Source organism: Canis lupus, chromosome X, assembly GCF_003254725.2.
Source record: "Canis lupus dingo isolate Sandy chromosome X, ASM325472v2, whole genome shotgun sequence".
In the NCBI taxonomy this organism is placed as follows: domain Eukaryota; kingdom Metazoa; phylum Chordata; class Mammalia; order Carnivora; family Canidae; genus Canis; species Canis lupus.
This window is the reverse complement of record NC_064281.1, coordinates 32,922,844-32,938,223: the sequence shown is the minus strand read 5'-3', so window position 1 is coordinate 32,938,223 and position 15,380 is coordinate 32,922,844. Positions and strand designations below refer to the sequence as shown.

The 15,380-nt window shown below is 39.4% G+C and overlaps 2 protein-coding genes across 3 annotated transcripts in view; one reads left to right on the top strand and one right to left on the bottom strand.

Moving 5' to 3' along the window:
- SYTL5 (synaptotagmin like 5) overlaps positions 1 to 15,380 on the bottom strand; it is a 286,474-nt gene that overhangs the window by 15,599 nt on the left and 255,495 nt on the right. The gene's annotated exons all lie outside the window — the stretch shown is intronic.
- SRPX (sushi repeat containing protein X-linked) overlaps positions 1 to 15,380 on the top strand; it is a 112,359-nt gene that overhangs the window by 94,059 nt on the left and 2,920 nt on the right. For both annotated transcript variants that reach the window (XM_025440043.3, XM_025440033.3), the window contains one exon: positions 6,344 to 6,465. In XM_025440043.3, the coding sequence (XP_025295828.2) occupies positions 6,344 to 6,465 (122 nt within the window). The remainder of the gene's footprint in view (positions 1 to 6,343; positions 6,466 to 15,380) is intronic.

The following is a 15,380-nucleotide window of genomic DNA, read 5'->3' as shown; positions in this document are numbered from 1 at the left end:
GGGCACCCTTGTTTTGTTCATGATATTAAGAAAAAAGAAAAATTTTCAACATTTAACCCTTCCGTATAAAATTAACTTTGGGTTTATCATATATGGCCTTTATTATACTGAGGTACATTCCTTTTTATACCTAATTTGTTAAGAGTTTTTATCATGAATGGAATTTAAATTCTATCCAGTACTTTTATCTGCATCTGTTCAGATATCATGTGACTTTTTCTATTAGTCTGATGGATCACATTGGTTGATATGTCTATATTGAAATTTTTTGCATCTCAGGAATAAATCCCATTTTTATCCTGGCGAGTGATCCTTTTAATGCACTGCTGAATTTGGTTTGCTAGTATTTTATTGAAAATTTTTACATCTGTATTCATCAGGGATGTTGGTCTCTACAGTTTTCTCTTCTGGTAGTATCCTTTTCTGGCTGTGGTTTCAGGGTAACGGTCACCTCATAAAATGAATTTGAAAGTATTCCCTCTTTTTCAGTTTTTTGGAAGAACTTGAGAAGGATTGGTTTTAAGTCTTCTTCAAAAAACTCACTAGTGAAGCCATTTTGTGGGGATCCCTGGGTGGCTCAGCGGTTTAGTGCCTGCTTTCGGCCCAGGGCATGATCCTGGAGTCCCAGGATCGAGTCCTCCATCAGGCTCTCTGCATGGAGCCTCTTTCTCCCTCTGCCTGTGTTTCTGCCTCTTTCTCTCTGTGTCTCTCATGAATAAATAAATAAAAATCTTAAAAAAAAAAAGAAGCCATCTTGTCCTGGGTATTTTTTTTTTTTTTTTTGGTTGTGAGGTTGTTGATTACTGATTCAGTCTCCTTACTAGTAACTGGACTCTTCATATTTTTTACTTTTTCTTAATTTAGTATTGGTAGTTAGTATGTTGCTAAGTTTTCCATTTCTTCTAAGTTGTCCAGTTTTTGGTGTGTACTTGTTCATAATAGCCTCTTGTGATTCTTTGTACTTTTATAGTATCAGTTGTAATATCTCCTTTTTCATTTATAATTTTGTTGATTTGGATCTCTTTTTTTTCCTTGGTTAGTCTAGTTAAGGTATGTCAATTTTGTTTCTCTTTCAAAGAATCAATTCTTAGTTTGGTTAAATTTTTTTCTATTGTTTTCCTATTCTATATTTATTTCCACTCTACTCTTATTTCCTCCCATCTGCTAACTTTTGGCTCAGTTTGTTTTTCTTTTTCTAGTTCCTTAAGGTATAAAATTAGGTTATTTGGAAACTTCTTCTTAATATAGGTTTTTATTGCTATGAACTTTTCTCTCAGAACTGCTTTTGCTGTATCCCATATGTTTTGATGTTTTCATTTTCATTTGCCTCAAGATACTTTTTTTATATCCCCTTTCATTTCTTCTCCAATACAGTGGCTATTCAGGGGAATGTTTGATTTCCATGTATTTGGGTGTTTCTATTTTCCTCTTGTTACTGATTTCTAGTTTTATACTGTTATGTACAGAGAAGATATTTGGATTTTATTCTTCTTGAATTGGCTAAAACTTGTTTTGTGGCCTAATATATGGTCTGCCCTAGAAAGTGTTCCATGAGTATTCCATGAGTACTCTGCTGTTTTCAAATAGAATGTTCAATATATGTCATTTAGGTCCATTTGGTCTATTGTACTGTTCAAATCCACTATTTCCCTATTGGTTAACTTTGGAGAATAGGTGATCTGTCCAATGTTGACAGAGTTTAACAATATTAAAGTCCCCATCCATTCTTGTATTGCTCTTTATTTGTCCTTTTAGCTGTGTTTTTGCTTTATGTATTGCATTGCTCTGATGTTAGGTATGTAAATACTTTTGATTTTTATATCTTCCTGATATATTGATCCCTTTATCATTATATTAATGACCTTGTCTCTCTTTTTTTTTTTACCATTTTAAAGTGTTTTTGTGATACAAGTACAGCTACTTCTACTTTTCTTGGTTGCCATTTACTTGAAATATCCTTTCATTCACATACTCTGAGTCTATATGTGTCTTTAAAGCTAATGTAGGTCTCTAGTAGGCAGCATATAGTTGTATCTTTTTTAAAAAAAATCCATTCACCCATTCTGTCTTTTGTTTTTAAAGATTTTATTTTTTTATTTATTCATGAGAGACACAGAGCGAGAGAGAGGCAGAGACACAGGCAGAGGGAGAAGCAGGCCCCATCCCATGCAGGGAGCCTGATGTGGGACTTGATCCCGGGTCTCCAGGATCACGCTCCGGGCTGCAGGCGGCGCCAAACCGCTGCACCACCAGGGCTGCCCCCATCCTGTCTTTTGATTAGAGAATTTAATGTGTTTCCATTTAAAGTAATTATTGATAAGAACATACCTTCTACTATTTTGTTAACTGTTTTTTTAATTGTTTTGCAGATCTGTTGCTTCCCGTGTATTTACTGTGTGTGTGTGTGTGTGTGTGTGTGTGTGTGTGTGTGTGTTTGATGTGGTTTGATTATCATGTTCTTTTGTATAATTACTACAGGTTTTTCCCTTGTGGTTACCATGAGGCTTACATAAAATATCTTAAAATTGTAACACTGTTTTAAACCAATATTAACTTCAGTAGAATTCCTAAGCTTTGTACTTCTACACTCTAGGTTTTTGATGTTACAGTTCACATGTTTCATAGTGTATAACTAATAACAGCTGATTGTAGTTTGAGTTATTTTTACTCCATTTTTTTAACTTTTAAGTTACAGTTGTAAGTGAATTATCATCCTGATCATATTACAGAATCCAACTTTGACCATATATTAGCCATTGATAGTGACTTTTACGTTGTCTTCTGTTTTTATGATATTAACTAATATTCTTTTATTTCCAGTTAAATTAACTCATTTGTTTAGCATTTCTCATAATGCACGTCTAATGGAGAAACCAACTTTGGTTTGCTCAGGAAAATTTTTCTCTCTCTGTTTCTGAAGGACTGCTTCACCTGATATATTATTCTTGGTTGAGTTTTTTTCTTTCAGTATTTTGAATATGCCATTCCATTATCTTATGGCCTGAAAAGTTTATTGAGAAATCCAGTAATAGTCTTATGGGATTCCCTTATATGTAACTTCACTCTTTCCTTTTGCTGTTTTTGAAATTCTTGCTCTTTGACTTTTGAGAATTTAATTATAATGTGTCTCAGTGTAGCCCTATTTGAGATAATTTGGGCATCTTTGATTTGGATGTCTATTTCTCTCCCCAGGTTTGAAGTTTTCAGCCATGATTTTTTAAATATACTCTCTGCCCCTTTCTCCCTTTTTTTCCCCCTCCTTCTGGAATTGTTTCTTTTCATTCTCTACCATAAATCCTATGGGCTTTATTCCTTCTTTTCCATTCTTTATTCTTTTTTTCTCCTCGGACCCTATAGGTAATTTCAAATGCCACATCTGCCAGGTTGCTGATTGTCCCCCCCTTCTGGATGGTCAAGACTGCTTTTGAAGCTCTGTATGGAATTCTTCAGTTGAGTTACATATTTTTTCACTCTAGAATAGAATTTTAATTGTTTCTCTTTGTTGAATTTCCTGTTTATGCATTGCTTTCCTAACTTTGTTTAGTTTTCTATGTATTCTTGTAGTTCACAAATCTTACAATTATCCTGAATTCTCTGACAGTTCATAGATCTCCATTTCTTTAGGATCAGTTATTAAAGATGTCTAGTTCCCTTTGGTGGTATCCTTGATTGATTTCCTTTTGTGATTTTTTTCATGATCCTTGATTCTTTATGTTGGTATCTATCTACACATTTGAGTATGTGTTCTCTTCTAGACATTGCAGGTTGTTTCTGACTGAGACCGTTCCTCAGCAATAAGCTCAGTTTTGGTTTTTTGGGCATGTCTGCAGATAATGTCTTTGGGAGGGTGGGGCGCCTGCTATGAGGGTCTATTTTGGGGCAAGGCAACTGTTTAAGTTCTAAGGCTGGTGGTGGGGGTAGAGGGTGTACACTACTGAAAATAGCTGGTAAGACTGCTGGTTTGGTTCCCTGTCCAAGTGAAGCTATAGGTTGGGCTTCACATTTGCCTGGATTGTCTAGTCAGGCTTATTAGACTGTCAGAACTGGCTACTATGCTCAGCAGAAGGTGGAACTAGGACTTAGCTTCCCTGTTCTGGTGGGGCAGTGGGATGGAACCAGGGTCAGCACAGCTCACTGCTTGTGGACCTGAATCAGGCAAGAGTGTACACTGAGTATCATAGTCGGGTGAAGCTACCAATTTTGCTCTGTAGACAGGGAAAGCCACGGGCTGTGCCCTCTGTTCAAGTGCCACTCTAAGCCGGGTTGTTAAATAGGCCATTCAGCATCCCTTATGTTGTGGGAAGGTGCCCTGGTTGGGCGGTCTGGAGGCTGTATGCAGCAATAAGTGGGGTGACCAATTAGTAGGTGATGCATTAGGTTCCCTGCTTGGGCTCAGTGGGAGCAGCAGCTCTAAGGCTGCCAATGCTCTTTATTTTTGGTCTTGACTCAAGTTGACCCAACCTTCAAGTTCATGTCTGAGCAGGGCTACTGTGTTTGCTCTGGTGGCCATCAGCTCTGTCTACCTACCTCCCAGCTTGGGAGTGGCTGGGTTAGGTAGTGCCCTGATATTCTTAACCAATCTTCCCTGTCAGAGTGGGGTGGAAGCCATATTCCATAGCTGGTGGGGCCATGATCCACGTTCCTGCCTGGGCAGGACTGGAAGAGGTCACTTACAGCAACTCCCAGATTTTCCCAAATAGGCTTTCTGGTCAGGAGTGACTGTGAGCTTTGATCCATAGTGGATGGGGCAACAAGTTAATTTGCCTGCCTGGGAAAATCCAAGAAAACTTCAAGAGAGTATGAAAGAGTGCAAAAGGTGGTGTCCCTTGGCCTGGCCTGTGTTCCCTGAGAGCATCTCTGCAGGCCTCTAGGTGTGTGCCAAACCTGAAGCCTAAGATCCAGGACAAACGAACAGGCTTCTTTCACAGAAATACTGGGATTGTGCTTCAGTTGGCTGTGGATTTAGTGCTCTGGGAGTGGCAGCCTGCAAAGAACTGTCTGATTGTTACAGTCCCATAGGACCTGGGAGTGCAGGGCCTGCCCTCCAAGGTCTCTGGAAAGGTTTACAGTCTGCTCTTCAATGTGTATTTAAGGAGAAGCCTGCCCTTCAGGCCCCAGCTGTGATGATAAGCTCACAGGCCTCCTTCACATAATGACTGAGCTCCTGAGGGTGGTGGCTGTTTAAGAACTCTCTCTCCTTTGCTTACAGTCCTGTAGGATACCACAGCCAGGTAATAGAAAGATGTTCCCTGGCAACAGCCATAAAAATCAAATGACCAGACAAAGGAATAGCTTTTTTTTTTGGGGGGGGGGGAGATTCTAGTGAGGTGGAATGAGGAGGAGGTAGAGCACAAACATTGCATCCACTGGCCTCCAGTCCCTGAGAACATCTCTCTTGGCCCCTAGATGCATGCCCAACCAGAAGCCTGCCTCTCAGGCCAAACCAACCAGACAAGAAGATAGGTCCCATTCTCAGAAACGCTGCTGGTAGGGGCGCCTGGGTGGCTCAGTGGGTTAAGCATCTGCCTTCAGCACAGGTCATGGTTCCATGGTCCTGGGATTGAGTCCCATGTCAGGCACCCTGCTCAGTGGGGAGCCTGCTTCTCCTTCTCCCTCTGCCCCACCCCCTGCTCGTGCTCACCCTCTTGCTCTCTCACTCTCTCAAATGAATCTTTAAAAAAAACTGCTGGTTTTCAGTCTTCCATCTGTGCTGTGCTATAGGAGTTGTAGTCTACCAATAACTGTCTCTCCAGTTGTTATGGTCTCTTGAGACCCAGGAATGCAAGTCCCCCCCCACCACTCACCCCGGCCTCTAGCGACAAGCTATCAAAGGGTGTCCTATGGGCAGCAGGCATAAAAGTCAGGTCACCAGATGTGAAAATTAGGGCACTAGATGAAGACTGAAACCTTTGATTACTGGGTGTTTTCTTACTGTGTTGGTATGAGGAGCTTAGGGGCATGGGGGTGGAGGGAGAAGCAAGGGCAGATAAGGGGACTCTGGAAATATTCTTCTCTCCTTGAAAACAAATTAGAATTCTCTGTGGGTAGTTTCGGACACTTTCTAGGATCTTAGGCTCATGCAAAGTCTCACCCCACCTGGAAATATAGACTGCCATCTTGTGTAGGTTTTCAAAATCTTGTTGCTAAGTCATTTCTGAATGATTTCTCCAGGAAAATATTTAGGTTTTATAACCACTAGTTGAACCCTAATTTCTCCACTGTTTTCAAGAATGCCTGGAGTAGGCAAATAAACTTCCCAAAACAGAACACTGCTGCTTCTGTGAGTCTGTAGTTTAACCTGGAAGTCTTTCTTCATGCTCATGCCTGTTTTTTTTTTTTCCAGCAAGCACAGTGTGGCCTGGATCTTCGACATATTACCGTGGTGGAGCTTGTAGGTGTGTTCCCAACCCTCATTGGTAGGATAGGAGCAAAGATTATGCCTCCAGCCCTAGCTCTGCAGCTCAGGTAGGTAGAAATTCTGTCCTTAAATTGTACCCCCTATAATGTGTTTTTGGACTAGATTCCCTGATGTCTTGCTAGTCAGTATTAATGCCAGGTAATCTTCAGTGTTTAATGGCTTGTAGTCTGAGAGTTCTAGAGCCATGTTAATCGGCATGGTGCTGCTTGTCCAAATGCAGTAGATAATTTCCAGTATTTTCTTCTTTTCCCCTTTAACCAAGTGTCTATGCCTTGTCTTTGTTTTGTTTTTTCTTTCAGCTTGGTGGGGTTGGGGTGGGTAGAGAAGAGGCTGCCAAAAGGACCTATGCAGCCCTTTGTGTTATTGGGAGAGCAGGCATCCAATAAGTTTTTCCAGGCCTGGCCTCTTTTACCTCCATGCTTCCACGACATTTGTCCATTCCTCCATTTTAACAACTATATTTTACTTTGGTAATACTTAGCTAGATGATTTTGACTTAGAAGAATCAAGTCTAAGATTTTTTTTTTTTATGATAGTCACAGAGAGAGAGAGAGAGAGGCAGAGACACAGGCAGAGGGAGAAGCAGGCTCCATGCACTGGGAGCCTGATGTGGGATTCGATCCCGGGTCTCCAGGATCGCGCCCTGGGCCAAAGGCAGGCGCCAAACCACTGCGCCACCCAGGGATCCCAAGTCTAAGATTTTGACTTAGAATCATGGTGCTCAGGATGTGAGTTATGGTGCATTTAAAAAGCAGGATTCAGTAGCCAAAAGGTAATTTCAGAACAATCCCAAATATTTACTTCCATCTCTTGACAACCGTGAAAAGGCTAATTAGACTAAAGCAAAACTCCTCAAAATCTTCCTTTCTCACCCATCTTCTTTTTCACCCAGTGCAAGGAAGTTGTTTATAGTTTTTTTTTTAATTTTTTTAAATTTTTATTTATTTATGATAGTCACAGAGAGAGAGAGAGAGAGAGAGAGAGAGAGGCAGAGACAGGCAGAGAGAGAAGCAGGCTCCATGCACCGGGAGCCCGACGTGGGATTCGATCCCGAGTCTCCAGGATCGCGCCCTGGGCCAAAGGCAGGCGCCAAACCGCTGCGCCACCCAGGGATCCGGAAGTTGTTTATAGTTAAAGCCCCTACTCTTCTTAGTCTTTAAGAGTCCCAGGCTGATGGTGGCTCCACCATCTTGTAGCATCAACATTTAGAACACATGACTTCTGGGTTTCTGCAAAGAGGGCAGACTGTAAAGACAAACCATAGGCTCCTTTTGTGCTTCATGTTTGAAGCCTAAAATTGCTCTCTGCAAGTCCACTGGCTAGAATTCATCACATGGTTGCCATTGAACTCCAAGGCAGGCTGGGAAATGCAGTCTTTCTGTATTCCCAGAAGAAGATAATGAAAGAAGACCTGATGAGCCCCATCATAGGTGTTCAAAGAGGCTCACAGAGATTCCTTGAAAGATTATATGATAGAAGTACATACTTAGCTGGTGATGTTATAGATGGACACAAAAGATTCTTTGTCTATTTCCATCTGCCTTTTAACACCCCCCCCACCATGTTTGATTTATACCTCTCCACGCCAAAAAGAGTGCCCCATCCATACCAAGGTCAAAAACTCAGAGGCAAGGGATGGAAAAAGAAATGAGGATGCCTGAATTCTCTTTAGTTGGCTGAAAGAGGGAGAAGGCTGGGTATACTCAAAAGCTTTTATACATACATTTTTTTTGGTCCTGCTTCATTCACTAGCTTCTCTCTACAGGTGACATTTTTGAGGTCACTATCAGATCTCCTCAACATTTGCTGTCCAGTACCTAGCATAGTGCCTGCCACCATGTTGGAGTTAAATAAATGGAGGAAATGACTTGAAACTGAAATAGTAGATCTAAGAGTGTATTTATAGTTCTATTTTAAGTCAAAAACAACAAAACTCAGGAGAGGATTATGTTGACATCTGAAAATGTATAACAAAAATTCTCAAAATAAGTATTTGAAGCTGTTGGTAATTTAGAACTATCTGCTCATACCCTATGTTCATGATTTCTTAAAAACCTGCCACAGAATCTGCTAAATGTTACTCTTTGGATTGGGGATATATAGAGAAGCAATCTTGATAAAATTTTAATGTGATGTGATTTTAAACTATTGAAATTTGAAGATCTGAGTTAAGACAAAAACTTCTGTCATTCAGGTTGTAGATGTGGGGCTACTAGAAACCTCTGCAGTCTGGGGATGATTGAAGAAACAAAAAAGTTGCAAAAATGAATTACGCAGCGCTTCTCAGGCTAGAGCCAGCCTCAGAATCCCCTGGAGCACAGTTAAAACATAGAATGCTGGGCCCCACCACCACAGTGTCTGCTTCAGTAGGTCTGGGATGGGGCCTGAGAATTTGCACTTCTAGCATGTTCCCAAATGTGGCCGAAACTGCTGGTCCCCTGGCGTAGTGTGGTGTTTTTTGTTTTTTTTTTGTGGGTTTTTTAAAGATTTTATTTATTTGAGAGACAGCATGAGCAATGGAGAGGAGGCGGAGAGGGAGAAGCAGACTCCCCTCCGAGCAGGGAGCCCATCATGGGGCTCAATCCCAGGACCCTGAGATCATGACCTGAGCTGAAGGCAAATACCCAACCGACTGAGCCTCCCAGGCACCCCTGGCCTACCATTTTACCAAAGGCTTCACGACTTTGAAGTGGATATTTTGCAAAGCAGCCTATAAAAAGAGTGAATCATTACCAGGTAGCCAGAAGCTAGTCCAGGTAGATGTCACGCAGAGATGATCTGTCTCATGTGTTGCCTAATGGATTCAGTGTCAGGCCACATGTCCCCTTTATCAGCCCTATCCGTGAGGAATAAGGGACTTGCCAGATGGATGTTTTATCTTTTTCCCTTTGAATTCTACCCTAGAGTCTAGTGCAGATGAAAAGAGCCAATTTAGGCAAAGAATGGGAAGCATGGAAGAAAAGGAGATGCAGAATGCCTGGAGAATCTAAAAATTCTCTTGTCTGGTTAGAATACTATTTTCAAATAGCACTAAAGCCAGGATAAGACAATTAGCAGGCAGCAGCAGTGCCTGGTGTTGCAAAGTCCCCGCCTCCCTGCTTTCTTGCTCTCGTGGTTTTTTTATTTTTTAAAGATTCATTTATTTTTGAGAGAGAGAGCGAGCAAGTGTGCATGCAAGCAAGCACATGGGGGACAGAGGGGCAGAGGGAGAAGAGAATCTCAAGCTGGCTCCCTGCTGAATGTGGGGCCTGTCGCAGACTCTACCCCATGACCCTGCGATCATAACCTGGGCTGAAATCGAGAGTCAGACTCTTAACTGACTGAGCCACTTGGGTGCCCCTACTCTGTTTTTTAGAGATGAAGGTATGGGCAAATTCACGTTCTCTAGAGTAACTTCCCAGCAATTGCAAGGGTGGTAGGGACAAAGAATGCCATTATTTTAATATTCATTTTATTTTGGGGGTATAATTGACACTATACAAATATACAGCTTAGTGATTCAATATTTGTATGTACTGCAAAATGATCATCATGCTAAGGCTAGTTAACATCACCATAGATAGTCATATTTTTTCCTTGTGAAATTTTAGGATTTACTCTTAGCTACTTTCAAATCTGTAATGTGGTATTATTAACTATAACCACCAAGCTGTATGTTAATCCCCATGACTTACATCTAGAAGTTTATACCTTTCAACCCTCTTCACACATTTTACCCACCCCTAACCTCCTGCCTCTGGCAACCACTAATATGTCCTGTGTATCTATGAATATTTTTTGTTTGTTGTTTTAGATTCTGCATGTAAGTAACACCATATGGTATTTGTCCTCTGATTTATTACACTTAGGATAATGTCCTGTAAGGTCCATCCATATTGTCACAAATGGCAACATTTAATTCTTTTATATGGCTGAGTAATATTTTATCATGTGTACCATATTGTCTTTATCCATTTGTCCATCAATGGACACTTACATTGCTCCCATCTCTTGGCTATTGTAAATAATGCTGGAGTAAAGATAAGGGAAGTGTGTATATCTTTTCAAGTTTTTAAAAATTTCTTCAGATAAATACCCAAAGTGGAATTGGACAATCGTATAGTTGTTAATTTTTTGAGGAATATCCATACTGTTTTCCAAAGTGGCTGCACCAACTGATTTTTCTCCACATCCTCACTAACACGTTTTTTTCAAGATTTAGTAATTTTAGAGAGAGCGGGGGCGGGGGGCGGGGGGGGGGCAGGGAAAGGGAGACTCTTAAGCAGACTCCCCACTGAGTATGGAGCCCAATGAGAGGCTTAATCTCATGACCTGAGCCAATACCAAGAGTCAGATGCTTAACTGACTGCACCACCCAGGTGCCCCACCAACTTACTTTTTTGTCTTTCAAATGCTAGCCATTCTAACAAGACTGAGGTGATATTTCACTGTGGTTTTGATTTCCACTTCCCTGATTAGTGATGTTGAGCATCTTTTCATGGATTTGATGGCCATCTGTATGTCTTTTATGGAAAAACATCTATGCAGCTTCTCTGCCCATTTTTTATTTTGTGTTTGTTACTGAGTTGTATGAGCTCTTTATTATATATTTTGTATATTAGCCTCTTCTCCAATATGAGTTGTGACTATTTTCTCCAATTTAGTAAGTTGATTTTTCATTTTGTTGATAATTGCCTGTGCAGAAATTTTTGATTTATTCCCACTTATTTTTACTTTTGATATCCAAAAAATCATCACATTGATGATGGATTTACTGATTATATATTCTCTATGTTATGGTTTCAGGTCCTACATTCAAGTCTTTAAGCCATCTTTGAGTTTATTTTTGCATACAGTGTATGAAAATGGTCCAATTTTCCCAAAATTACTGACGAAATTGTCCTTTCCCCATTGTGAATTCTTGGATCTTTTGTCATAAACTAATTGACCATATATGGTGGGTTTATTTCTGGGATTACTATTCTGTTCTACTGATCTGTGTATCTACCATATTGTTTTGATTACCATAGCTTTGTAATATAGTTTGAAATCAAGGAGTATAATGCCTCCAGCTTTGTTGTTGCTTCTCAAAATTGTTTTAGCTATTCAGCATCTCTTCTGCTTCCATACAAATTCAAGGATTTTTTGTTCTATTTCTATGAAAAATAGAATTTCTATAGGGATTGCATTGAATCTGTATATTGGTTTGGATAGTATGGACATTTTAGCAATATCACAATTCATGAGCATGGAATATCTATTTTTTTGTGTGTATCATCTTCAGTTCCATTCATCAATATCTTACAGATTCCAGTGTTCAAGTCTTTCACCTCCTTAAATCTATTCCTAGGTATTTTATTAATTTTCATGCAATTGCAAAAGTGATTTTCTTTCTGATAATTATTGTATAGAAATGCAGAAGATTTTTGTATCTTGATTTTTTTTTGTATCCTGTAATGTAACATTACTGAATTCATTTACTCTAACACTTTCTTGGTGCAATCCTTAGGATTTTAATTTATATATAATGTCCTCTGCAAATAGTGACAGTTTTAATACTTCCTTTCCAATTTGAATGCCTTCTATTTATTATTCTTTCCTAATTGCTGTGGGTAGGATTTCTAATACAATGCGAATAATAGTGAGAGTGGTCATCCTTGTCCTGTTCCTGACCTTACTGGAAAGATCTTCAGCTTTTTGACATCAAGTATGATGTTAGATGTGGGCTTCTTGTCATATATGACCTCTGTATGTTGAGGTATGTTTCCTCTATACTTTGTTGAGGGTTTTCATCACAAATGGTGTTGAATTTTGCGAATGGTTTTTCTGCATCTGTTGATGAGCATATTATTTTTATCCTTCATTTTGTGAATGTGGTATATCACGTTGATTAACAGATGTTGAAACATCCTTGAATCCCTGAAAGAAATCCCACTTGAGCATAGTTAATGATCCATTTAATGTATTGTTGAATTAAGCTTGCTAGTGTTTTGTTGAAGATTTTTGTAATTATGTTCATTAGGGATATTGGGCTTTTCTTGTAGTGTCTTGTGTCTTAATCTGGTTTTGGTACCAGGGAAATGCTGGCCTCATAAAATAAGCTTGGAAGTGTTCCCTCCTCTTCCATTTCTGAAAATGGTTTGAAAGGATTCTTATTAATCTTCTTTGAATGTTTAAGTCACCAGTGAAGCTGTGTGGACCTGGTCTTCTGTTTGGTGGGAAGTTTTTAAATTACTGGTTCAATCTCCTTACTAAAAGTTGGTGTATTCAGATATTCTGTTTGTTTATGATTCAGTTGGGAAGGTTATATGTTTCTAAGATTTTATACATTTCTAGGTTGTCTAATTTGTTAGCATATTATTAATAGTAGTATATGATTTGATTTCCTGCATTCCTATGGTATCAGATGTAACCTCTCCTCTTTCATGTCTGATTTTACTTGAGCCCCCTCCTTTTGTTGGTAAATCTAGCTAAAGGTTAGTCAATATTGCTATCTTTTTTCATTGATCTTAACTTTACTTCCTTCTTTTTTGGCCTTCACTTGTTCTTTTATCTGGTTGAGGTGTAAACTTAGGTTAGTTACTTCAGTTTTTTTTTCCTTACTTAAGGTGGGCATTTATCATTATGAACTTATCTTAGAACTGTTCTTGTTACATTCCATGAGTTTTAGTATATTTTTTTTTCTCAAGGTATTTGGTTAATGAATTTTTTTTCTAGAGAACAAACTAACACAAAGTATTATATGTTATAAAAGGGTACTGATCACATGAAACATTCCAGAATAGATCACATATTGGGTCATAAAACATGGTATGACTGATATTTTTGAATTTGTTGAACTTGTATCTGTTCTGACCACAACACTATGAAGTTAGAAGTCAATCACAAGAAAAAATCTGGAAAGACAAATACATGGAGGTTAAAGAACATGCTACTAAACCAGGAGAGGGTCAACCAGGAAATCAAAGAATAAACAAAGTACATAGAAACAAAGGAAAATGAACACAATGGTTCAAAACCTTAAGAATGTAGTAAAAGCAGTTCTAAAAGGGAAGTTCATGGCAATACAGGCCTACCTCAAGAAGTGAGAAAAATCTCAAACAACCTGATGTTACACCTAAAGGAGCTAGAAAAAGAACAAAACCCCAAAGAAGCAGAAGGAAAGAAATAATAAAGATTATAGCAGAATAGATGACATAGAAACTGCAAGACCAATAGAACAGGTCAGTGTAACCAGGAGCTGGTTCTTTGAAAAAATTAATAAAGTTGATAAACCTCTAGCCATACTTCTGAAGGAAAAAAGCTCAGATAAAATCACAAATGAGAGTAGAGATCACAACCAACACCACAGAAGCACAATTATAGGAGAATATTATGAAAAATAATATGCCAACAAATTGGACAACCTAGAAGAAAAGGTGAAATACCTAGAAACATAAAACATACCAAAACTGAAACAGGAAGAAATATAAAATGTGAACAGATTGATTACCAGCAAAGAAATTGAGCCAGTAATAATAATTAAAAAAAAAAAACCCACAACAAACAAAAGTCCAGGGCCAGATAGCTTCACAGGTGAATTCCACCAACCATTTAAAGAAGAGTTAATACCTAGTCTTCTCAAACTATTCAAAAAAAAAAAATAGAAAAGGAAGGAAAACTTCCAAATTCATTGTGAAAGACCAGCATTACCCTGATACTGAAACCAGATAAAGACACCACAAAAAAGAGAACTACAGGCCAATATCTCTGAACACAGATATAGAAATCCTCAGCAAAATACTAGCAAACCTATTCCAACAACACATTTAAAGAATCCTTCACCACCATCAAGTGGGATTTATTCCTGGGTTGCAAGGATGGTTTAACAGTCACGAAGTAATCAATGTGATACATCACATCAATAAGAGAAAAGATAAGAACCATATGATCCTCTCAGATGCAGAAAGACATCTGACAAAGTACACCATCCATTCATAATAAAACTCAACAAACTAGGGTTAGAGGGAACATACCTCAACATAATAAAGGCCATCTATGAAAAACCCACAGTGAACATCATCCTTAATAGGGGAAAACTGAGAGCTTTTTCCTCTAAGGTCAGAAACAAGACAAGGAAGTACACTCTGGCTACACTCTTACTCAACATATTACTGGAAGTACTAGCCACGGCAATCAAACATCAGAAAGAAATGCATCCACATCAGTAAAGAAGAGGTAAAACTTCCCCTGTTTGCAGATGACCTGATACTCCATATAGAAAGCCTGAAAGACTCTACCAACAAATGGCTAGAACTGATAAATGAATTCAGTAAAGTCCAAGGATATGAAAAAATCAAGGTACCGAAACCCACTGTATTTCTAAATACCAATAATGAAGCAGTAGAAAGAGAAATAAAGAAAAACTGTCTTCTCGATTGTTACATCCACAGAGGGGAAGAGATGGACGTAGAAAGAGAGACAGGGACAGAGATGGAGTGAGAGGCACGTAGAGAGGGGTGGGGGGGGGGAGAAGGCGAGAGAGGAGGAGGGTGGAAGCTGAGACAAAGACTGAGACCTAGAGAGGGAGAGAGAGCTACAGAGGTAGAAAGACACCAACAAGGAGAGACACACAGAGAAAGGGAGGCAAAAAGAGAGAAACAGAGGGAGAGAGAAAGAGAAGGATAAAAGGGAGAAGGGGATGGAGCAAAGGAGAGACACACATAGAGAAGGAGAGGGAAAGGGAGAGAGAAATGAGGAACAAGTGTGTGTGGAGGACAGATGGAGAGAGGGCGAGAGATGGACAGAGCTGGAGGGCAGGAGAGCTTGAGTGTGCAAGACAGGGAGCAAGGAAAAGATGGAGAGAGAAAAACAGTGCCCCCCAGCTTTAGGAGGCAGGATAGCATGAAGATGGCACCTGCTGGCTGGAGTGTAAAGCAGCAGCCCACAGCCCAAAAATAGAAAAAAGGTGGCTTCCACTGACTTTAGCAAGACAGAGATAGAG